The sequence below is a fragment of the Sorex araneus genome, chromosome 8, assembly GCF_027595985.1.
Source record: "Sorex araneus isolate mSorAra2 chromosome 8, mSorAra2.pri, whole genome shotgun sequence".
Taxonomy (NCBI): domain Eukaryota; kingdom Metazoa; phylum Chordata; class Mammalia; order Eulipotyphla; family Soricidae; genus Sorex; species Sorex araneus.
This window is the reverse complement of record NC_073309.1, coordinates 66,083,605-66,110,177: the sequence shown is the minus strand read 5'-3', so window position 1 is coordinate 66,110,177 and position 26,573 is coordinate 66,083,605. Positions and strand designations below refer to the sequence as shown.

The following is a 26,573-nucleotide window of genomic DNA, read 5'->3' as shown; positions in this document are numbered from 1 at the left end:
CCCGATCCTGGATCTATCATATACTAGTTAAATAACCTTGGAGAAGTTAATTAGCCTCTCTTGTGTCATCAGTTTTAATATCACTGTTGTAAAGATTGTCTATTATTCTAGCCATTGTGAAGGATAAAGTCATATTGGGAGTGAGGTGTTCTAGATACGCTATAGGATACTGGGCAAATACATGCTTTCAATAATTGGTAAATATGGACAGGCAGTGAATTACCACATCAATATGGAGTACTAAAATTTGACTCAACATCTGTTACATGTAGCCATGCATAGCCAAAATATCTGAGCTAGATGATGAGGGTATAAATCAAGGTGTGCACCAGAGCACGGAGAGACTAGGTGAGACTATTTTGTCCCTGTGCTCTAGGAGAAAACGTTTTGCATTCCCCAGATGCTAATTTGGTGCACACCTTGCCACAGCCCAGCCCCGGCATCTCAGAGTGCCAAGTTTTTCTTCAACCCTCAGAGTTTTGAATTTCACCTCTGGTCTGATCAACACTGGCACCTCTAATCTGTAGGAAAGCAGATGAATCCAAATTTTTATAATTTCATGTCTGGAATTCTTTGACCACATCCTGATGACATTCCCTTTACTTTTATTTTTCTTTCCCTTCCATTTTTACTTCCCCTTTTGACTCTTTAAAGTTAAGAAGGGGGCTGGAGCAATAGCACAGTGGGTAGGGCGTTTGCCTTGCACGCGGCTGACTTGGGATCGATTCCCAGCATCCCATATGGACTCCTGTGCATCACCGGGTGTGACCCAAAAAGCAAAAAAAATAAAGAAGGATTTTATGCCAGTATGTAAAGGTATGATTTATTTTAGATCTCAGACATATTGATAATTTTAATTCAAGAAAACCATTCTGAAACACAACTTCTGTTATGATATTTCTAGCTCCTCCTTGGTAATTAATTTAATATTTAACTTGCAGGTTCCAAGGTCTTGAATTATTTATTTCACCAATCCTCAAATCCCACAATTCTTCACATATACTTCACATACACTTTCATGGTTCTCATTGTATCTCCCTTCACACTTCCTCACTGTGTGTTACTTCTTGCTTTCTGCCATAACTTTTGCTGTTCCCTTGCCTTACATATGTCCACTTTGCCTATCTGAATCAGTCCATCTCCAAAGCTCATCTCCACAATAAGCTGTTCTCACTGTCATTATTGGATAATTAACAATCATATCCACCTACAACTTTATTATGTGCTCTATTCTCAGGGAAAATGCATACAATACACCCTTTACTTAGGGCCATGATACTCATGAGGATTCATGAAACTATCCTCACTTCTTTTCAAATCAGAAAAACAAGTGTACATTTTGATGGAAGAAAAATTTTTAAAAATTTTTTATTAGTGAATCACCGTGAGGTACAGTTACAGACTTACAAACTTTCGTGCTTGCATTTCAGTCATACAATGGTTGAGTGCACATCCCTCCACCAGTGTCCGTTTTCCCACTAATGGTCCCAGCATCCCTCCCACCACCCCAACCCTGTCCCCTCCATCCCACCTTGCCTCTGTGGCAGGGCATTCCCTTTTGCTCTCTCTCTCTCCTTTTTGTTGCTGTGGTTTGCAGTAGAGGTATTAAATGGCCATCATGTTTGGGCTATAGTCAGCTTTCAGCTCACATCTCCCATCCCAAACGGGCCCTCCTAGCACCCTTTACTTGGTGGTCCCTTCTCTACCTGAGCTGCCTTTTCCCCAGTATTCGAGGACAGTTTCTAAGCTGTGGAGTAATCTTCCTGGTACTTATCTCTACTATTCTTGGGTGTTAGTCTCCCATTCTGTTACTTTATAGCAATGGAAGAAAATTTTTATTTTATTTTATTTTATTTTATTTTTTTATTGAATCGCCATGTGGAAAGTTACAAAGCCTTCAGGTTTAAGTCTCAGTTACATAATGCTCGAACACCCATCCCTTCACCAGTGCATATATTCCACCACCAAGAACCACGTTAAACCTCCCCCCCCACCCCGCCTGTGTAGCTGATAAATTTCATTTTACTTTCTCTTTGATTACATACAAACAAAAAAACTACTATTATTGTTTGGAGTTTCCCCTCCAGAGTCGGACCTGCTGGAAAGGAAGCATTTGATAATTTGCTTTCCACTGTTGAGAATGAAGAGATATGAGGTCGTGTGGTCACAGTAGCGGCCTTGAGGTTCTAGATTTCTGTATTTTAGTATTTTAGTGACTAAGTCCAGAGGGCTTTCTGCCAGAGGTTACATCATTGCTAGCTCATACCTCTCTGCTACTTTATATTCCACATATGAGTGCAATCTTTCTGTGTCTGTCTCTTTCTTTCTGACTCATTTCACTCAACATGATACTTTCCATGTTGATCCACTTATATGCAAATTTCATGATTTCATGTTTTCTAACAGATGCATAGTATTCCATTGTGTAGATGTACCAAAGTTTTTTTAGGCAGTCATCTATTCTCGGGCATTCAGTTTTTTCCAGATTCTGGCTATTGTAAACTGTAATGTGCATAACATTTATGACGTTGTTTCTTATGGCAATAATGTTGTAAAATATAACTTATTCGAATGGCAAAGGATTCCTATAAGGGTGCCTGTCAGTGCATAGAGTCTACAGTAATTACAATACAGTCCTGACTACCATAATACCCTATAATATAGTAAATCTTGTTTTCCTAATTTGTATGTGCAAAATAATACCAAGAATTCCCAAATTGGTGTTTACTAAGACCTAAGACACAAGAGACATATGAATGGAATTCTGTGACATACTTTTCTATCTTTCAAAAAGATTTACAAAATAATTATTTACCCATATAAGCCCACATGCATTAGCTAAAATGTTATGTTCTTTGCTTTAAACTGGAGCTATGTTAAATCATTTGTCAACATTGGTGATGTCATGTTGCTTGGTATTTCTGAAAAACAGAGATTTATACAATGTGACTGGACAGCCAGACAATATTATAAAGACATTCACATGTCAATTTAGAATACAAAAATTAAGTGCCATTTACAGTAATCATAGGAAATTCAGATAAAATACTGTATCCATGATTATTATTATTATCATCCCAAATATCTTAGTTATAATATTATGCAATCTTGAAGAAGGATCATTATATGCCTATTATTAAGAATTACTGTTTAATACCTTGACTGAAGTTAGGATGAGAATGAATTAAGATGTTAGAGAGAAAATTGAGAATTACAGTGTTCATGGAGTATAGGAAAAAGACACATAAATAAATCATAAAGGGATCAATGAAGGGAAAACAATGAAGTCAAATGGACACTTTAGAGATTTTTTGTACATTCCCCCAACCTGGTTAATGACATTTGGCTGAAGACAGAGAAGAGAAATATCAATCTTTGTTAACAGTGGATTCAGCATTATTAACCACAGTAGCATAATGGTCCTATGATGAGGGGGTGCTCAATAAATACTTTTTGATCAGTCATTGAGTAGGCACAAATCTGGTATTTGAAATCCACAGCACAGGAACTTAATAGTTCAGCAAAATGATTATGAAGGCTTTTAGAGGGACAGCAATCTATTCAGAGCCAGATCTCAGCACTCCTGCCTTCTGGACTCAATTCCTGACCAGTGTCATGAAATTGACTACTCCAAGTAAAGTGGCATGCATTTTTCGAATTGTGGTAGCCTAGAATAAAGGTATACCTCCTTGTAAGATTAGGTAGACAGTGACAAATGGAAAGACAATAGATCCCCATGGGTTGTGTCTATTTATCCCTTGTCTTCACTGCCTGTGAACAGTAACTCATAGTAACCCTAGGAGCTCTTAAAGAAAGATACTATTTAAGAAGTAAAAGCAGGATTAGGTGAATGACTGGCCACCAATGACTAGGAAGAGGGAAATGGTATTTTTTGGAAGTTACTAATAATCTAAAGGAAAAGTCAGGAAATTGTTTAATGAATGAAAATTCTTCTTATATTAGTGTATTAATATTACTTTTAGATAGTCTCCAACTTTTGTATAGAGTCTATTTTTCTACTCATTTTATCAAACTGGACCAAAAAAGAATGTGTTGACAGCTTTGAAGGTTGCTTGAAGATGCTCTCAGGGAGTAGAAACGGCAGAGGTGCTATTGAGAATGAGAAAAGCCCAACTTTCCGTGCTGTAGCACAGTGCAGTACCCGCCCACTGGTCAGCGGAATGGAAACTTTGAGAGAAGCAAGGAATGAACACAAGAAATACTACAGACCAGTCACAGCTCGTGAGGCTAGGAGACCACTTATGTTTTCAGATGGAGAGAAGTTTGTTATACAAGAACTGGTAAGAGAAGCAGGCAAACCAATGTAGCTGGCCATTATTCTAAAACCATTTTCAGAAGATCTAAGGTCACAATTGGAAGTGAACTAAAAAGACCTTTATATCTTTCTGTTTCAGTGATTGATGGGGTTAACTAGAAAGTCACTAAACACTGTCAAGTTTGAAGTTCATTTGACTTTAAGTGGAAAAAATCTTTCCCTATTATATACAGATAGATAATTTAAATTTACATATAAGTTAAGCTTAAAAATTATCCTAAAAAGCTAAAGATAAAGCTAACTATTAATCAATTGCAGTTTAACACTTAATTATAAATTTAATATCGAAGGGTTAAATACCATCAGAATTTCTTCCTGGAAAATGAGCAACATTTGCAAAAATAGAAATAGTTGTTCTCTTTTTTAATTTTCTCTGAAAGTTCTTGGTAAAGCAAAAGAGAATAACTTTATGATTAAATTAACCCCAAAGGCTTAATTAGAGTCATATGCTAAGGGAATAAATAAATTTTAAACAATAACTAAGTAAATAATTAGTAAATAATTTTATTTGCTAGTCAACAAGGAGAAGAATGAGAAAAATATTCTTTAATTCTTATTCAAGTACTTGATGGTAGGGCTCATTTATTATTATTCATGTGCCCACATGTGTTTATAAAACCTACATTACATGATACAAATTTATCTCTACCTAAAAACAGCAACAGGACTATATTCACAGAGAATAATGAATATATGGCTGTTTCTCCATTTTTACCTACTCATCAAAATTCTGGCAAGTGTTTCATGAAACTATATTAGTTTGAGACACCCCAACAGTTCTATTAAAAGTTTTTTCAAGGTGTCTCTAGTGAAGCTGGAGAGAAATATATTTGTATATAGTTCAAATATAACAGCAAAACCTGACTATAATGCCCACATTTGCAGCAGGAGTTATATTCAGAGTTGCCATAGCAGCCACCCACTCTCTCACACACACAAAGGGAAAAGGAGAAAAGAGAAAAGCAGTTAGCAGAGAACAGAATCTATTGTTAAAAAGACAGAGGTACTCTTCAATGTAATTAAAAGCAGGGGTCCTGATTTTTAGTCTGGACTGATGTGTGTTTATGGATGTTATTGAATTCTTTTTCTCTAATCTGAACATTTGGCATTAACCTTGTCGATATTACTCTGAGATTCACAGGAAGCAATTTAGCAGACAGACATGTTAGGGTTAATAATGGTTCAATAATTCTGTCTCAGAAGCATTTGTAATTATTGTAGCCAGGAAAAGTGTAACTTTTAGAGACATGTTCAACTTGTTTCCTTTCCTGAGTGTTCTCAATTGAAAAACAGGCACAATAATGGTATTTTGAGGGAGAGTTATAAAACTTTAGTAAAACAGAATAATGAATGCATTGTTTTCTATATATATGTATAATATATTCTGTTACTGTCACTGTCATTCCATTGTTCATCAATTTGCTTGAGCGGACACCAGTAATGTCTCCATTGTGAGACTTGTTACTGTTTTTGGCATATCAAATACACCACGGGTAGCTTGTCAGGCTCTGCTGTGCAGGCGGGATACTCTTGGTAGCTTGCCAAGCTCTCTGAGAGGGACAGAGGAATCAAACCTGAGTCAGCCACGTGCAAGGCAAACGCCCTACCTGCTGTGCTATATTATACGTAATAAATATATTTTAATGTTGCATAAGCACTTACAGTGTGACACACTGTAAATATGCAATAAATGTTTTTGAGAATGATAATGATGATAATTATTGTTACTACTAGGAACACCTCCAAGTCTTTATTCAGGACTAGCAAAGTATGACTCATAAATCAGAATATACTAAATAACACTAAAATAAGTTCCGGTAGGTAAGTTGCTAGAACAAACCAAGTAAAAAAGTGACTAAAACTATTGCCAGTGGAGCAGGGATTTTTTAAAAAATGCCAGTGTTCTTCCGGTACAGAAAAAGATAATGTCTGCTTATGCCTTTGAAAACACTCAGAATAGAAAGACAGTATTTCATTGGAGAAATACAGAAGTTCTCAAACTCATTTTGCCTATTGTCCCTTTTCTAAAAAAATAAAATTACTCAGCAACTCCTTAGAAACCTGCCTTGCTTAAATAAACAAACACAAATTGTTCCCCCCACTCCCAATTGCACCGAAGACTATGACACATTCCTCGAGAATCCTATAGTCTCCCAGGGAAGATGCTATCACCTACTTTGGGAAACACTGCAAGAAGTATACTCATCACCACAAGCAGAGCCTATGCCTACTACTTTTACCAAAGCAAAAATCTACCACGTAGTAGTACAAAGAAAATCATGCAAAGGTATTTGGAATCCAAGAAAATACTCTTGGAATTTATCTCAAGACACTGGCTTGATTATATATGTAGACACACTTGTAATCCCTACCAGATACAAATATATATATATAAATATCATAGATATGATGACAATAAGTGAAAATAAGTTTCTGATACCTTCAAGTTTTACATCTTCATACTAAAGTCAAATATTTCAGATTTTAGGCAAGGTGGCTCATGAGGTAAAGCAGTTTAGCACTGTAGCACTAGGGTGTACAGAAAAGCAGATTCATCTCAGGTACAGAGGGACTTTAGTACGCGGAGTAAAATGCAAAGCGGAAGAACTAAAGAAAGTAGGGCCACTTTTTTTTGTTTGTTTTTGTTTGAGGGCCACACCTGGCAGAACTCACAATTTACTTCTGGCTCTGTGCTCAAGGATTACTCCTGGTGAGGTTTGAGGGATTATATCCATAACAACTTTCCAAGCTCAGGAAGTTATCTTGGTTCAAATTTTTTTTTTTAATGGGGATCAGGGTGATAGTACAGGGATTAGAGCACATATGCCTGAAATGTGTCAATCTAGGTTCAATACCACATAGTCTTCTGGGCATCCTCAGTTGCAGTTCTGAAGGCCCCCAAGCACCTCTATGTGGTCCTGGTGGTCCCCGATACTACAGGGCCTGATGCAGCAGCCTTGCATTATCAGGTCCTAGCACTGAACTACTGGAATGGTTGGGGAACTATCAACAGGAGTGGCTACCAGGCTCCTAGGCACTGCTTGGAAGGCTCCCTAAAATAATGCAAAGAATGGGGTATGATGCCGCCATCAGGTCAGCCTGTACCTGCAGGGCGAGTACATTAGCAGCCTGATGGTGCCTTCAGGCTTCCTGATACCCCCAAATTGCCGCTGTGCCTTTGGCTGGACCCCAACAACTTGGGACCAAGTTTACCAAAAAATTAAATGACCAAAAGTTAGGTATGTGGGAGACACACCCACAACCCACCTTCAGCTCAGCTATATAAACTCAACACAGGAAGGGGAAGGGCTGGAACAGGGGTGGGAGGGCAGCAATACTAGGGATTTTGGTGGTGGAAGATGTGCACTGGTGAAGGGATGGGTGTTTGATGATTGTATGACTGAAGCCCAAACATGAAAGCTTTGTAACTGTATCTCACGATGAATCAAAAAAAGGGGGGGGGGAGTAATAACAAAATAATAAAATAAAATTTACATTCAGAATAGATTTTTTTAAAAAAGTAATGTGGAGATTGGCCATCGTCCCGATCACAAGGCTGTTTCTCCTAAAAGGGAGCATAACATGAGGCCCCCATAACCACGCCACTGGACTCCATACCAGGCTGTTTTACACGGGGCACCCCAGAAGGGGACGGGTGAGAGCTCTCCCTGCCCAAAGTTGTAGGAAAACATAGCCTCAGGTAGTTTAGGTTTATTGGGTTGTTCCCATCACAGTGCTCCCTTTCCTCTGTGTTTATTTGTAACTTCTTTCTTTGTGCTCTGTTGTCTTGTAAGTATTGTTTCTCTCTTCTCCTTAAGTCCTTTGCATAGTTTATTCTGAGCAATGTCCTTTTGTATGGGCACAGGAAGACAGCAGTAAATGCTATGCTTTTGTTATGTGGGAGTCATTTGACTCTAAATGATATTTTCCTCCTGGGCATCTGTTCTCTAGACCTAAGCCTCAGCTGCCCTTACTTCCTAGCACCCCCAAAAGCAGGGTCCCTACAAGGGGCTAGATGGACGCAGGGCAAGCGGTGAGCTATGCAATATCTGGCAACAAGATGGGCCTGGCCAAAGTGCCTAATGCTTAACTATAAGTTAACAGCTTGGTCATGGACAGATGCTGTCATGATTCAAAAATTAATAACTAGACTTGGACCCTGCTGGGGTTAGGAATGATTAATCTGGCCTGAGCACTGTAGTCTGAGTCTGTGGCAAGACGTTCCCAGGAGAGCTGCCCTACAAGCCTCGATGTATCTCTTACTGTGTCATACAAAAATAACTAAAGGAGAAAAACACCTTAAGAGGTATTTTGCCTGAGGGCCATCAGGAAGGGCTTCTTATGTTGTTTTTGCTTCCAGACTGGGTGGAGCTTGGGCCCCGAGGGCAAGGTGGAGAGAGATAAATAGGGGAGGAGAGAGACACAGTGGGAGTCAGAATCGAGAGAGGAGAGGGAGAGCCCAGGCTGAGAGACAAGGTGCAGAGGGATGAGCGGGATTGAGGAACGAGGGGCAAGGAAGGAAGAATGTGTGAGATGGAAGAGACGAGAGATTGAATAAACGGTAACTAATCAGCAACCAGCCTGGTCTTTGTTCTTCCTTTGCCTGCCCCTGGCCTACAGCAGTCCGGATCCTGTCCATACACAGTGGCTCGAGAGCACCGAACTCGGGAGGTGAGAGAGAGCCACTGGGAGAGCCCGTGCGCACACATCCTGGAGCGGGTGTATTCCTTACACCAAATGACCCAGCTCCGGCAGCCAAAACCCTCCACAACTCAATCACTGCCGTGCTCAAGGCCACTCCCCACCTGCTCAGGCCGAGCTTCACGCATGAGTGAAGTCCTACGGAAGCCAGGTAATGCGAACTTTGTGACCTTGGACTCTGGACTCAAAAGGACCAGAAGCGGAGATCCTCTGCTCGCTTCCCCCATTCTCCAGTGACCAAGGGGTCACGCCCAGATAATCTTGTCATCAGCCAGTCCAGATCACATGGCTGCTTCTCCCGAAAGGGAGCATAACACGATGCCCCCATATAACCATGCCACTGGACTGCGCACCAGGCTGTTTCACATAGGGCACCCTAGGGTGGGGGGAAAGCCCTCCCCGCCCCAAGGGACTCAGCCCCAGCAGCCAAAACCCCCACAATACAACTGCCGCCATGTTCAAGGCCACTCCCTATGCGATCAGGCTGAGCTTCACATATGAGTAAACATTTTCCTGGACCACTCGGCTGCTTTTGCAGCCACATGACACATCATAAAACACTCCCTACCCATTCTCCATAATTACCATAGCACATTTGATGGGGTTCAGATGGTAAGCAACAAATCATAGAGGGAAATATATATATATATATGCATATATACATATTTTCAGATATATACCAAAGTTCATATCACCCAAACTTTAACAATATGTTAGTGATGTCTTAATGGCTCCTGCCAAAATAGAACAATCTTCACACTGTTTCCTATATGAACATGTTCAGCATGTTGAGCAGTTCTTTATAATAGGCATACGAAATACACTATTTCGGTTGTGTTCTTGAACAAGGATTGGGGATAGGGATGGAACATTCCGAATTTGGTGGTGGGAAGGTGTAATGGTGATGGTATTGGTGTTTGAATATTGAAGGTAATCAAACATTGTGAACTAACCTATAAAATTAAAAAATCTTTTAAAAATTTATAGTGAGTTTTGTGTTAAAATATGGAACGTAATCAAGGTAAAGAGAAAATGAAGTCAAATTCATCAGTTATATAGTTGGGGTGGGGGGGCGGGGGCGGGGGCTATACTGGGGTTTTTGGTGGTGGAATATGGGCACTGGTGAAGGGATGGGTGTTTGAATATTGTATAACTGAGCCATAAGCCTGAGAACTTTGTAACTTTCCACATGGTGATTCAATAAAAATTAAAAAAAAATTAATGTGGAGTTCATGCCAAATTCAATCTGCTTAATCAATGGCTGAATAAATAGTAGTTCTCCTACATTAAATAAATAAATAAATAAAACAAAACAAAGGAACTTCTTAAAATGTTAAAATCCACAGGCCTATAGTTCCCAAAATTATCCTATCATTATAGCAATACTATATACAATGTTGATTTTCCCCTCTTACACTGTCCCTTTAATTAGTAATTTTCACTTCCATTCTCATTTAGAGTATGACACAAGGCTACAGGCTCTCATGCATATTTTCTTTGCTGTTAGGGCTAACCTGAAATGACTGTCTTAGGAAAGTTATAAATATTTCCATGATCAATAATTCTTTGAGGGTGAATGAGAACTAATTTTTTTCAAGTTAGTTGAAATGATCAAATATTGTTTCAGATCAGTTCTGTGTCTGGTGAGATCTTGGGTCAGTGAGCTAAATCAGAAGAAATTAGGTATCGACATCATTAGACAGAAGTCAAAAGGCATTCATCATCTCTCAACTTCTGTTTTTGCTTTTGTTTTGTTTGAGGGGCATACCTGGTAGGACTCACAGTTTCCTTCTGGCTCTGTGCTCAGGGATCACTCCTGGTGATGTTTGAGGGGACTACATGTGATGCCAGGGATCAAATTAGAGTTGTAAGAAAAGTCACATGCAAGGAAAGTGCCCTACCCACTATACTGTCTCTCCAGCTTCTTTGAATTTATAGAAAGACCTGCAGAGCACACCTGAGGTTCTAACTTGAGAGCTGGGCAATAGATTCTGGTAATAGAGGGATAGTCTTATAACACTCACTGGGGCCAAGAGTTCTGCCCAATCTTTACACTCTTACAGACAGTACTATATCCAGTCACGATTGCCGCTTCCAGTTTTACATCCCAAATAGGTGCACTGGGGTTCTTACCACTTGGATGATGGCAAATGCTTTAAATTACAGGAATTATAACTTAATTTTTTATACAGGAATTATAACTTAAATAACTTAGATTTTAGGGGTTAGTTCTATGAGAAAAATCTTTAAAAACTTCTTGTTATATTGTGATAACCAATTCCTCCAGATTCATAAGTACACCTTTATAAGTACATCACCAACAGAAAAAACCAGAGTGTAATAGGTGATGAAGTGGCCTTGTTTGGGCTCATGAGAGTTAACTGACTTCACAGTACCAAGAACTATTATTAAAAGTAAATTAAATGACCTACAAAAAGCTGTTAATAGGATCTCTATTAAGGCAGGAAGAAACTTGGGAGAATGAACAGAAACACAGAGCAAAGCTGGTCGATCACTGGTACTTACTGTCAGATACATCGCTGCATACACACTGAGGGCCGCTTCTTTGGATGGGAATGTTTTCCTTGCTCTCATGATGAGGTCAGGATTGCCCGTGCAGGCCTCTTCCCCACTGATGAACTGGGTATACTGCTGACATCCAAGTGCTGTGTAGTTAGGTTTACACAGGGCAAGAAAATGTGGAGCCAGATTTCCTGTAACCACTTGTCCAGCATTTACAAAGATATCAGTAGCGAATAGTCCAAATGTATAAATTCCTGAGGAAAAAAAGAAACCATTTTAACTTTTGAATTTACTTTGCATTTCCTTTTAAATAAGCCAACTGGGAGGTACACACAGAAAACATTTATGTGTTCTTCCATTTGATTTCTCTCCTTTGTTTTCTCATACGGTATCATGTTAAGACAGTCAACCTATTTTATTCTACCACTAGTTATATTTTTTACACACATCAGGTTTGAGTGACAAAAGATTAAAAGAAAAAATATATATTCAAAACTGTGCTTGTGAAATGCAATTTTTTTAATAATGAGTGTTTCCTTTTCTTTTTTTAATAGTGAGTGCTTTCAATCTCTCATCTCTACTCAACCATAAATCTTCATTTTTATCCATTTTTCAAAATATTTTTATCTTACTAATAGTTGTATCCCTTTGATTATGCTTCTCAAGACCATTCAGATTAATAATAACTCTGCTGGAGGTGCCAATTAGCAGTTAAAATCAATGCCATCAGTTTTCATTTTCCATAATATTGTGGAAACCTTAATTAAAGTGGAATGTTTTCAAGCTAATCTTCAAGCTGCCTTCAGAAACACATTTTTAACAGTCTTATTACAGTTCATATATTAGTCCCACCTTATCTTTTGTGGATTTAATTGCTTAGGTTTGTGGGTAATTTAATAAATAGTAAAGCAATCAAAATTATAATTTTAATTATATTCATACCACCAAAATGCATGAGCTTGATAAACTTGAACATTAAGTTTTTTATATTTATATAAAATATAAATATATTTTTATATTTTTATATCTATAAACATAGATGTTTCTATACCTTTGTCTTTCTAAGGAACTTTCTGATATACTTAAATACTGTCACTGTCACTGTCATCCCGTTGCTCATCAATTTGTTCGAGCAGGCACCAGTAATGTCTCTCATTGTTAGACTTTATTGTTACTGTTTTTGGCATATCCAGTACATCATGGGTACCTTGCTAGGCTCTGCCGTGCAGGCACGATACTCTCGGTAGCTTGCTGGGCTCTCCGAGAGGGGCAGAGAAATCGAACACAGGTCAGCCGCGTGAAAGGCAAACGCCCTACCGCTGTGCTATCGCTCCAGCCCTTAAATACTAAAGGCATTTTTTAAATTTAGGGTTATTGATTATTAATATAAAATTACTTTTCCTACTTAGCAGAGTTAGGACAAATTATCTGGCCTCATTTCCAACTAAATATACATATATAACCCTTTTACACATGATATTCGTGTAAAGAAATCCATTATTTCAAAATTTGGGGGAACAATCCACTGGAAAACTTTAAAATTATACTAAAACATTGCTTCCCAAATGGCTGGTTCATTAATATGTCATAAAATTCTCTGATAATAATTAAATGCTTCTCTTATTAGTCATATAATGGGGAATTATTTGTTTCCTAAGCCTTACTATAACTGTGGGGTGTTGTGTAGGAAATCACCAGGAAAGCTGGAAAGGATCAAATCATTTTCCAGCACTCGATGTGTGCAAACCATTTAATTTTCAAAATATATTTAAGATTAGCTAGAGTTTGTGCCACAAACCTTGCACACACCAAAATTCCAAACTGCAGAATTCAAGGCAATGAAACAAAGTTTAATTAGCTGCATTTTTATCTGAAAACTTTAAAAGGAAACAAAAAAGTTCCATCTTCCAATATCACATGAGTCATAGAACTAAATGTTAGCAAAAGTAGAAACTTGAGAGAGGAAGAGAAATGAAAGAGAACTGGGCTCAACAGCATGCTATATTTGCACATTCTCTCTGCCCAACCTCATGAGCTAGCATAGGAACTGAAGTGGCCCGCCCCCCTCTCAATGCCCTTGAAATCTTTTTTTTTTCTTTTTTTGCTTTTTGGGTCACACCCGGCGATGCTCAGGGATTACTCCTGGCTTTGCACTCAGGAATCACTCCTGGCGGGACCATATGGGATGCTGGGAATCGAACCCAGGTCGGCCGCGTACAAGGCAAAAGCCCTAACTGCTGTGCTATCACTCCAGCCCCTGCCTTTGAAATTTTGGCTAAGATCTAGTCCTTTTATTTAACCAAATCATTTTTTTATCTGACTTATAAGCTTTCCTGTATAGTTCTGAGAGAATGATCTGGAAACAATGATCTGGAAAGGAACTATTCAAAATAATAATAATAATAAAAAACAAGACTATAGGGGAAATGAGAGAAGATGAGAGGTAGATTCAGATAAATGCCCAAGAGAGAACAGGGACTTCACTAGAATGGAGAAAGCAGCATCCATCCCAAGCAGGGATAGACCGGCCATTTATTTCCCCAGAACTGGGAAACGGTGTTAAAAGTACAAAAGTACATATTTCAAGGGAGGAGATGCAGGTAGCATGTGTGCACTAAAGTAGGAAAGTACATCTCAAGAGAGATCTCTTGATACTTGTCAAAGTTCACAAAGGTGTGTTGGAATTAAAGTGTCAGTGCAACAGATCTAAGGGAAATATTGTGTGTGACTACAAAGAGGCTTAATGAGGTAAGTGGCTCAACTCTGGGACCTCCAGAATAAAGCCCTTGTGAAGAGCAATGTCCTATGGAGTGACAATGCCTTCCTAAGAAGAACCCCATTCTAGTACACCAAACTAGAAGCATCCTAACTATCACAAAAGAATTAAATCAAGAATTTTAAAATACATTATAAAATTATGTAAGAAACATGTGAAAACTTAATATCACACAACTTTGTCCCTTGTATATTTTAGAAGTATAGGTACAGCTACTGAAAAACATTTCACCTAACTAAGTATAATCAGCTTAATAATATTTGGTCAGTGTCAAATACTTTTAGTTCTATTATTATTATTATTATTTTTATTATTATTATTATTATTAGCTTATTTTGTTAGTAAGTGACTGATACAAGAAGAAATTACTTAAGAACATAGTCTGCAGGAGCCGGTGAGATAGTACAGCAGTTAGGGTGCAATACATCAGTTAGAATGCTTGTCTGCACATGGTTGACTCAGGTTCAACCCTGGCACCCCATATGGTGAGTGGAGAGCCAGGAGTAAGTTTTGAGAACTGCTGATAAGGCCCAAGCCCCCATAAAAATTTAAGTTTTATTTAAAAGTTAACCTTCTAACAGTATAATTAAAGGCTTTACTGATATATAACTTGATTAGAATAAAGAAGTGGTTTTATTCATCTGTACATTTCATCTTCAGAGATATTCAATGGCCTGACGACATTTTTCTAGGCTAGTGATATTTTATAATTTATAGAGAGAGGTATCCTCAATGATTCAATGCCTTTGGCCAAGCAAATGGAGGAAATATAAACAAATGGGACTGCATCAAACTAAGGAGTTTCCGCAATGCAAAGGAAACACTGACCAGAACGATGAGACAAACCAGACTGGGAGAAAGTATTTACTCACAACTCATCTAATAAATAGCTGATATTCAAGATATATAAAGCACTGGTAGAACTTTACAAGAAAAAATAACCATTAAAAATAGGGGGAAAACAAGGCATATCATAGTCAGAATGATGGATGCCGTGGATAGAGACACAGTACTGCAAGCAGCAAGATCAAAGAAGGAGATCATATACAAAGGAGCACCCCTTAGATTCACAGCAGACCTATCAGAAGAAACCCTCCGAGCCCGAAGACAATGGTGGGATATAGTGAAAAAACTTAATGAAATGAATGCCTCACCAAGAATACTCTACCCGGCTAAACTCTCAGTTAAACTTGAAGGAACCATACACTATTTCATGGACAAGCAACAGTCAGGAACTTCATAGACTCAAGACCAAATTTAAAAGAAGGACTCAAAGGGCTACTATAAGACAAGGAAAAAGACCTATAAGAACAACAAACCCTACAGAAAAATGGCACAAAATCCAATGACAATAATTTCTCTTAATGTTAACGGGCTAAATGCACCAATCAAGAGGCACAGAGTGGCAAAATGGATTCGGAAACTAAACCCAACTTTCTGCTGCCTACAAGAAACACATCTGAATAGCCAGAACAAACACAGACTAAAAAATCAAAGGATGGAAAACAATCCTGCAAGCAAACAGCCCCCTCAAAAAAAAAGCGGGGGTGGCCATACTAGTATCCGATAGCATTGATTTCAGGCTGAAAAAGATCAGAAGGGACAGCAAAGGTCATTTTATATTCATCAAGGGATATGTACAACAGGAAGAAATCACACTCCTAAATGTATACGCACCTAATGAACGACCAGCTAAATACTTAAAAGAACTCCTAACAGAATTTAAGGAGGACATAACTAGCACCACGATAGTAGTTGGAGATTTCAACACTGCCTTATCACCTCTGGATAGATCGACAAGAACACTCAGCAAGGAAACAATGGCCCTGAAGGAAGAAATGGAGGAGACAGGGCTAGTAGACCTATACAGGGCTATACACCCCAAAAAGAAAGAATACACATTCTTTTCCAGCGCACACGGAACATTTTCCAAAATAGACCATGTTCTGGGCCACAAGTTATACCTTAATAGAATTGGGAAGATAGAAATTGTATCAACTATCTTTTCAGACCATGATGCACTGAAGATGGAAGTTAATCATGCACAGATGCGGAGAACCAAATCAAACACTTGGAAATTAAAAAACTCATTATTGAACAATGAGTGGGTCACGGAGGAAATCAAGAAAGAAATCAAGAGATACCTCGAAACAAATGAGAATGAAGACACAAGCTACCAGAACCTATGAAACGCAGCTAACGCTGTGTTAAGGGGAAAATTTATAGCTCTGCAAGCCGTCCTCAGAAAGGAAGAAAGGGCCTATATAGATAGTTTGACTTCGCAGCTCAAGATCTTAGAAGAGGACCAGCAAAAGGAACCCAAACCAGATTGAAGGAAAGAAATAATAAAACTTAGAGCAGAAATTAACGATATGGAAACCCGAAAAACAATCCATAAGATCAATGAAACAAAGAGCTCGTTCTTCGAGAAAATAAATAAGATTGATAAACCGCTAGCAAGACTCACAAAGAAAGAAAGAGAGAAAACCCTAATAAACCGAATCAGAAATGAAAAGGGGGACATCACAACAGAAACCAAGGAGATTCAAAGGATCATCAGAGACTACTTTGAAAGTCTGCATGCCACGAAACAAGAGAACCTAAAAGAAATGGATGAATTCCTTGACTCCTACAATCTCCCAAGACTGAGCCAAGAAGACGTGAAATACCTCAATAGGCCGATAAATATCAAGGAAATCGAAACGGTAATCAAAAGTCTCCCCCAAAACAAAAGCCCAGGTTCAGACGGATTCACTGGCGAATTCTTCCAAACATTCAAAGAAGACTTGTTGCCAGTTCTCCTCAAGCTTTTCCAGGAAATCGAAAAGACAGGAACCCTTCCGAACAGTTTCTATGAGGCACATATCTCCCTAATACCAAATCAAACAAAGAAACTACTAACAAAGAAAATTATAGACTAATATCCTTGATGAATACCGATGCGAAGATTCTCAACAAAATACTAGCAAATAGAATCCAACAACTCATCAAAAAGATCATACACCATGACCAAGTGGGATTCATCCGAGGGATGCAAGGTTGGTTTAACATTCGGAAATCAATCAACATAATCCATCACATCAACAAAAGTAAAGATAAAAACCATATGATCATATCCATAGATGCAGAAAAAACATTTGACAAGATCCAGCACCCATTCATGATAAAAACTCTCACCAAAATGGGTTTTGGAGGAACTTTTCTCAAGATAGTCAAAGCCATCTACCATGAACCTATGGCAAGCATTATCATCAATGGAGAAAAACTAAGGGCTTTTCCTCTAAGATCGGGGACAAGACAAGGATGTCCACTCTCACCACTTCTCTTTAATATAGTACTGGAAGTATTAGCAATAGCCATCAGGCAAGAAAAAGATATTAAGGGGATTCAGATTGGAAAGGAAGAAATCAAGCTCTCACTATTCGCAGACGATATGATACTATACCTAGAGAAACCTAAAAGCTCTAGTAAGAAACTCTTAGAAACAATTGACCTATACAGTAAAGTCGCAGGCTATAAAGTCAATACCCAAAAATCCATGGCCTTCCTATATGCAAACAATGAGACAGAGGAAAGGGACATGAAAAGAGCAATCCCATTCACAATTGTGCCCCAGAAAATCAAATACCTTGGAATCAGCTTAACTAAAGAAGTAAAGGACCTCTACAAAGAAAACTATAAAACGCTACTTCATGAAATAAAAGAGGACATGAGGAAATGGAAAAATATCCCATGCTCATGGATAGGGAGAATAAACATTGTCAAAATGGCAATACTCCCAAAAGCATTATACAGATTTAATGCAATCCCTATAGGGATACCCATGGCATTCTTCAAAGAAACGGAGCAAGCAATCCTGAAATTTATATGGAACTATAAACGCCCACGGATAGCTAAAACAATTCTTGGGAAAAAAGATGATGGGAGGCATCACCCTCCCCAACCTTAAACTCTACTACAAAGCGGTAACAATTAAAACAGCATGGTACTGGAACAAAAGCAGAACTGCAGACCAATAGAACAGGGTGGAATATCCCCACACACAACCTCAAATGTATGATCATCTAATCTTTGATAAAGGTGCAAGAGATGTGAAGTGGAGCAAGGAAAGTCTCTTTAACAAATGGTGCTGGCACAACTGGAAAACTACATGCAAAAAAATGGGCTTAGAACTCGACCTGACACCATGCACAAAAGTCAGATCAAAATGGATTAAAGACCTCAACATTCGACCACAAACCATAAGGTACATTGAAGACAAGGTAGGCAAAACCCTCCAGGATATTGAAGATAAAGGTATCTTCAAAGATGACACGGAACTAAGCAATCTAGTAAAAACAGAGATCAACAAATGGGACTACATTAAACTAAAAAGCTTCTGCACCGCAAAAGATACAGCGACCAGAATACAAAGACTATCTACAGAATGGGAAAGGATATTTACACAATACCCATCAGATAAGGGGTTGATATCAAGGGTATATAAAGCACTGGTTGAACTCTACAAGAAGAAAACATCCAACCCCATCAAAAAATGGGGCGAAGAAATGAACAGAAACTTTACCAAGGAAGAGATACGAATGGCCAAAAGACACATGAAAAAGTACTCTACATCACTAATCATCAGAGATATGCAGATCAAAACAACCATGAGATACCACCTCACACCACAGAGGCTAGCACACATCTGAAAGAACAAAAGCAACCGCTGTTGGAGAGGATGCGGGGAGAAAGGGACCCTTCTACACTGCTGGTGGGAATGTCAGCCCTTTTGGAAAACAATATGGACGATTCTCAAAAAACTAGAGGTTGAGCTCCCATTTGACCCAGCAATACCACTGCTGGGAATATATCCCAGAGAAGCAAAAAAGTATAGTCGAAATGATATCTGCACATATATGTTCATCGCAGCACTGTTTACAATAGCCAGAATCTGGAAAAAACCCGAGTGCCCTAGAACAGATGACTGGTTGAAGAAACTCTGGTACATCTATACAATGGAATACTATGCAGCTGTTAGAAAAAATGAGGTCATGACGTTTGCATATAAGTGGATCAACATGGAAAGTATCATGCTAAGTGAAATGAGTCAGAAAGAGAGAGACAGACATAGAAAGATTGCACTCATCTGTGGAATACAGAATAATAGACTATAAGACTAACACCCAAGAATAGTAGAAATAAGTACCAGGAGGTTGTCACCATGGTTTGGAGGCTGTTCTCTCACTCTGGGCAACTCAGAGAAGGGAACACCAAGTAAAATGTGGTTGTTGGTCATGTGGGGGAAAGATGATGCGGGCCGAATATAGACTAGAGACAACACAATGGCCACTCAACACCTTTATTGCAAACCACAACACCTAATCAGAGAGAGAGAACAAAAGGGAATACCCTGCAATAGTGGCAGTGTGGGGTGGGGGGAGACGGGACTGGGGAGGGGGGGAGGGATGTTGGGTTTACTGGTGGTGGAGAATGGGCACTGGTGAAGGGATGGGTTATCAAACTTTGTAAGGGAGAAACATGAGCACAAAAATGTATAAATCTGTAACTGTACCCTCACGTTGACTCACTAATTAAAAATAAACTATTAATTAGAAAAAATAAATAAAGTAAAAAAAAAAGTTTGGATGGATCAGGCAGCCAAGAAGCATATGTCTCTCCTGTCATGTTAGATAGATCACATGCTATTTTCCCTTCCCTCCCTTCCTTTCACCCTTTCTTCCTTCTTCCTTCCTTCCTTCCTTCCTTCCTTCCTTCCTTCCTTCCTTCCTTCCTTCCTTCCTTCCTTCCTTCCTTCCTTCCTTTCTTCCTTCCTTCTTTCCTTCCTTCCTTCCCTGGTGAGTGTATGCCGATTTGAGTAGTACTTCTTGTTCTATTCTTCCCTTGATCAATAAGTATTGTTGATCCCCATCTACATTTCTAATTACATTTTTTAGATACAATGCAATTTGGTCTGATATTAGTATGGTTATGTCAGCATTTTTTTGTTTCCCCTTGGCTTTTATAATTTTGTCCCATCCTTTCACACTGAATCTGTGTTTATACTGTGATTTTAGACGTGTTTCCTGTAAACAGAAAATAGATGGATTTTGTTTCCTGATCCATCCTGCAACTCTGTAATTTTTGATGGGAGAGTTTAGTCCATTGACATTCAGGGATATTATTTATATAAAGAGCTGTTTTGCTGTTTGAAAAAAAATAGGGGGAAAAGATAAGCAGATACTTTCACAAAAGAAATACAAATGCCCAAAAGGTATATGAAAAAATGTTCTTCTCATTAACTCATCAATCTTTTTCTAAATGAAGATGCTAAGGTACTTCCAGGTATTATCTTCACTTATGAGTCTTATCATTATTCTGAGACTCCCAGATATATTCAACGCCTACAGCTACCAAAAATGCAGCAACTCCTCATTTGAATCCCACTCAACAGAGAAATGCAAATAAAAACCACAATGTGGTATCATGTCACACTGAGCCTGGAACACATCACAAAGGATGGAAACAGGTAGTGTCTACGTGGATGTGGGGGAAAAGGGATCCTTGTTCATGCTTGTGAGAACATTGACTGGTTCAGCCTTTTGGGTAAATAGTATGGACTTGAGCAATTTGGATTTGGGGAAAACTATATGGACTAAAAATCCAATGTGGATTTCTTTTGTTGGCACAAAATCAAAAGGGAATTTGCCGCATTTTGGGGAGTTGTAGGGGCTGACTATATCTTGGCGTTTCAGAATTAAGATAAGACTCATCACTGAAGAGAATACCTGAAAGTGTCTTACTGAATCCACTTAGAAAAAGACTTTTTTTAACTGTACCCTACTTGTCTCTTTGTCCCTTAAAGAATAGTAAAAAAAAAAATTCATAAAATATTTCAAAAGTTAAACAGATGGAATTATACAATTTGCTGCTACATGGATGGAGTTGGAGAGTATCATGCTGAGTGGAGTTCTTCAAAGGAGAGGACAGACACAGAATACTCTCTTATATGATGTATTAGGACACATAGTGGGAGAATAGCAAGTAACAAATGCTCTAAATAGGCAACAGAAAGCGAGAAGGAAGATTAGTATGGGTGTGTGTGGGGAGGAGGTGTGTTGGGGAGCTCTGGGACCATGGCAGAGAGAGGCTGGGACTGTGATGGAGGCCTAGAATGGTACCCAAGATAAAATGTAAAAATCAATGATGTTACTGAGTATATACAGATATACACTTAAAATTCTGTTAAATGACAAAAGGATAATTTGCTGTTTTGGTATCAGCTAAAAAATTTGTGCCTTAAAGTATTTGTTAGATTGACTTAATTTTCATTAACTTCTCGCTGTTTACAGGTTCTAGAACTTGAGATTGAAAGTTAAATCCATGAATCTTGCTCTCCCTAATAATCACCAATATGATTTGTTTACATAAGAAACAACTCATCAGGAGTACAGGAAATACTTTTATTTACCAAGCTATTTTTCATGTCCTTCGTGATATTAAATAAGCTGCCTAGATTAATATTTTTTGTTAAGCATTGTTTTGAAATGTTTCAAACAAAGTAAATAATGAGAATAAATTATCTTTCTCGGATAATTTTTAAAACTTTTTTGTTCTTTTTGTTGATATTTTTAGCCACACTGGCAGTGCTCAGAACTTCTCCTGACTCTGCACTCAGGGAAAACTTCTGATAGGATTTGGGGTACCATATGCAGTGTCAGGGATAGAACCCAGGTTGGGTGCATACAAGACAAGAGCCTTACATACTGCATTACCTCTCTGACCCCAATTTTTTTTTTAATTTTTGGGTCACATCTGGCAATGCACAGGGGTTAACTCCTGGCTCTGAACTCAGGAATAACTCCTGGCGGTGCTCGGGGGACCATGCTGGATGCTGGAAATAGAACCCGGGTCGGCAGTGTGCAAAGCAAACGCCCTACCCACTGTGCTATCATTCCAGTCCCAGACCCCGATTTTTACTTTCTTAAAAAATGTAAATATCCAAGTATTACATCATGTTTTTCCTTAAAGCAATATGAAGATTATACACAGTTTTGTGTTCAAAAAATAATATTTAACATTTTTAAAAGCAAAGGAAAACATTGCAAAAACTATAACTAATACACACATGCAGCTAAAACAGTCATTTTAAAGGCTAGCATATATATAAACATCATCTCAGCTACAATAAAAAGAATTCAATGAAATGGAACTTACCAAGAAATCGTACAGTTCTCCGCACCAGTGGGTTTATATAGCAGCAATCTCCAGTTAAAATAGTTTTTTCCTGGTTTTCAAAATCCCTCGTGGCTAGTTGTAGGCAAAAGACAGCAGTTTCTCCAACTATTATCTAGCAAAGAAATCAAAGGTTGAAGGATATTAGAATTTTATCAGCATACATGCAAAATATATGTATTAGATTTTAAATGCAAAAAAAGTTCCTTTGAGAATGTCAATGATATTAATAGAACAGTTAATTATATTTGCTTAACTAGAATTCTATATTATATCTTATTTCTTGGCATATAAACTACATTTCTCTCAATGAAATGGGGTATTAACACAAAAATTCTGAATGTAAATGGATAAGAATTTTTTTATTTTTAAAAATAGCCCATAAAATAAATGAAATGTAAAAAAAGTTCACTGCTTTAAGAATGCACTCACATTTTTGTTGTCTAATTTATGTGTTTTAGTTTAAATGTAATTTATTCTTGTTTAAATTTGACTGTCATAAGTTAGAACAATTCTCTGTGCAAGGGCTGGAACGATCGATCATACAGTGGGTAGGGCGCATTTGCCTTGTACACAGCCAATCAGAGTTTGATCCCTGGTATTCCATATGTTCCCCCAAGCACCACCAAGAGTAATTCCTGAGTGCAGAATCAGGAGTAAACCCTAAGCATTGCTGGGCGTGGCCCCCAAAGCCAAAAAAACCAAATTACCTGTGCAAATATTTTTTTAAAAACCTGATAAACGTGTACTAATTTAAAACTACATGAATACTTTATAAAAAGCAAAATAGAAACTTGTGTGTGCTTGGGCTCAAGGTTATTCTTTAACAAAATTTTAATTTTTTCTTCTAAGTAATTAAAACCTCACTGTCACTGTCACTGTCATCCCATTCATGCTCATCGATTTGCTCAAGCAGGTACCAGTAACGTCTCATTGTGAGACTTGTTGTTACTGTTTTTGGCATATCGAATATGCCACGGGGAGCTTAACAGGCTCTGCCGTGGGGGAGAGATACTCTCGGTAGCTTGCCGGGCTCTCTGAGGGGGCGGCGGAATCGAACCCGGGCGGGACACATGCCAGGCGAACTCCCTACCTGCTGTGCTATTGCTCAAGCCCAATTAAAACTCCTAATCATGAATAAGTAAAATATATAATTAAATTTTATTTTTGCTTACAATAATATAAATAATGATTTCTCATGGACATTATCCTGACCCACACACATCACCAGTGTATTTGTCTCCCTCTCACCCACCTCTCTCTGACCCATCCCCCTTAAATATGTAATTTTGTTTTATTTTTTGGGTCACACCCGGTGTTGCACAGGGGTTAACTCCTGGGTCATGCACTCAGGAATTACTCTTGGCAGTGCTCGGGGGACTATATGGGATGCTGGGAATCGAACTTGGGTTGGCCGCGTGCAAGGTAAATGCCCTACTCGCTGTGCTATGGCTCCAGCCCAAAATATGTCATTTTAATCTTTGTGAAACATAATGTTATGATGCACTGTCACTTTAATAAAAATTAATTTGAGAAACATCAAAAAACAGGAACACTATGAGACATATTACAAGTGAAGAAACCAAGATATGGAACTCCAGGAAATTGCCTAAAGCTAAGGGGCAGGCCCAGGGAAGAAACTGGGGTTTGATACATATCAGTTGCCCAAAAGGAACTCAGATATGTCTCCTTATTGAGATTTTATGCTCAACTCTGCTAATTTATTCAAGGGCCTGACTATCCTTCATTGATGTTTACACCCTTTCTAGTGGTTTTCATACATAGTCCTCAAAATTACCCAGCAAGATATTGAAACAGGTGTTTCCATCTTACAGATGAAAAAATTAAAAGTTGGAAAAGCTAAATAATGTGCTTCCCATCAAGACAGACTGAAGATAAGCAAAAATATTTGACATAGCCTCAGAGCTTGCTTTGATCATGTTGAACACCATGAACAATGCCAGAAACAAACTGAAATAAAAAGCAAGTGGAGGTAATAGCACATCCTCTGATCTCCTATTGTTAGGATTTGTTGCTTGCTGTTACCGTTTTTGAGTGCGTCTTGGCATCTTGTCATCTTGTCAAAGTTAAAATACATGCCAGAGAGTAATAAAATTGGGGGTCCTTGATTTCTGGCAAAATTCTTTACAAATTTTGTTGATTTCAATAGCAGATTGATGATTACAAGATATTCAAAATAATAACAAGTGGGAGGTAGAGAAGGAGATTAAGCTCCCTGATCCAGAAAACAAGGTGTTTGACAAGTTTTAACCACAATAAGCAACAGATCAAGAGGGATCTCTTAAATGTTATGTTTCTTTCTCCTTTCCTCCATTATTACTCTGTCTCTCCATCAGAGAAAGTCAGGTTCAACAAACCAGAATACGCTGCATTAAACTAAATGTAAGGACTCTAGCTTTGCCAATCTGGTGATACTGGAAGGAATAAGGAAAGAATAGAACTTTTAGCCTTCCAAATTATCCAGAAATCTTAGTTGTTTCTTTTTTTAAATATATTTTTAATTTTTTAATTAATTTAATTTTATTTTTAAATGAGTCACTGTGAGGTACAGTTACAGACTTACAAACTTCCGTGCCTAAGTTTCACTCATACAATGATCGAGTACCCATCCCTCCACCCGTGCCCATTATCCACCACCCAACCAATGATCCCAGTATCCCTCCCCTCACCCCACCCCGATCTGTGGCAGGGCATTCTCTTTTGCTCTTTCTCACCTTTTGAGTGTTGCAGTTTGCAATATATGTATTTAGTTACCATCATGTCCGGTCTATAGTCTACTTTCAGCTTGCATCTCCCAACTGAGTGGGCCCTCTTAGCACCCTTTATTTGATGGTCCCTTCTCTATCTGAGCTGCCTTTTCCCCCAGCACGTGAGAACGGGTTCCAAGCCATGGAGCAATCCTCCTGGTACTCATCTCTACTTTTCTCAAGTGAAGTCTCCCATTCTATTAATTTATATTCCTCAAATGAGTGCATGATATGGTACTGTATTTAGAGAACCCTAAAGCCTCTACCAAGAAACTTCTAGAAACTATCGACTTATATAGTAAAGCCCCAGGCTATAAAATCAATACCCAAAATTCCTATATGCAAATAATGAAAGAGAGGGAAGCGACATGAAAAAAATCAATCCTGTTCACAATCATGGCTCAGAAAATCAAGTACCTTGGAATCAGCTAAACTAAGGAGATAAAGGACCTGTACAAAGAAAACTACAAAACGCTACTTCACAAAATAAAAGAGGACACGGGGAAATGGAAACATATCCTTTGCTCATGGATTGGGAGAATTGACATTGTCAAAATGGCAATACTCCCCAATGCACTATACAGATTCAATGCGATCCCTATAAGGATACCCATGACATTCTTCAAGGAAATAGATCAAGCACTCCTGAAATTCATATGGAAAAACAAATACCCATGAAGAGCTAAAGAAATTCTTGGGAAAAGAAGATGGGAGGCATCACCTTCCCTAACCTCAAACTCTACTACAAAGCGATAATAATTAAAACAGCATGGTACTGGTACAAAGGTAGAGCTGCAGACCAATGGAATAGAGTTGAATATCCTTACATACACCCTCAAATATATGATCATCTATTCTTTGATAAGGGAGCAAGAAGTGTGAAGTGGAGCAAGGAAAGCCTCTTCAACAAATGGTGCTGGCAAAACTGGACAGCTACATACAAAAAAATGGACTCAGAACTCTATTAACACCATGTACAAAAGTGAGATCAAAATGGATTAAAGACATCAATATCAGACCAGAAGCGATATCACAGTGGGTAGGAGCCTGGCAAGCTACCCCTGGCATATTTGATACACCAAAAACAGTAACAACAAGTCTCACAATGGAGACATTACTGGTGCCCTCAAGCAAATCGATGAACAACGGGCTGACAGTGACACAGTGATACATTGAAGATAAAGTCGACAAAACCCTCCAGGATATTGAAGCTAAAGGATTCTTCAAAGATGACAGTCCACTGACCAAGCAAGTG

At 38.4% G+C, this 26,573-nt stretch overlaps 1 protein-coding gene across 1 annotated transcript in view; it reads right to left on the bottom strand.

The window, feature by feature from the left end:
• PLPPR5 (phospholipid phosphatase related 5) overlaps positions 1–26,573 on the bottom strand; it is a 322,528-nt gene that overhangs the window by 68,907 nt on the left and 227,048 nt on the right. Inside the window, exons 5-6 of the mRNA XM_055146503.1 lie at positions 22,533–22,665; positions 11,564–11,814 (exon numbers count right to left, since the gene is read on the bottom strand). Of these exons, the coding sequence (XP_055002478.1) occupies positions 11,564–11,814; positions 22,533–22,665 (384 nt within the window). The remainder of the gene's footprint in view (positions 1–11,563; positions 11,815–22,532; positions 22,666–26,573) is intronic.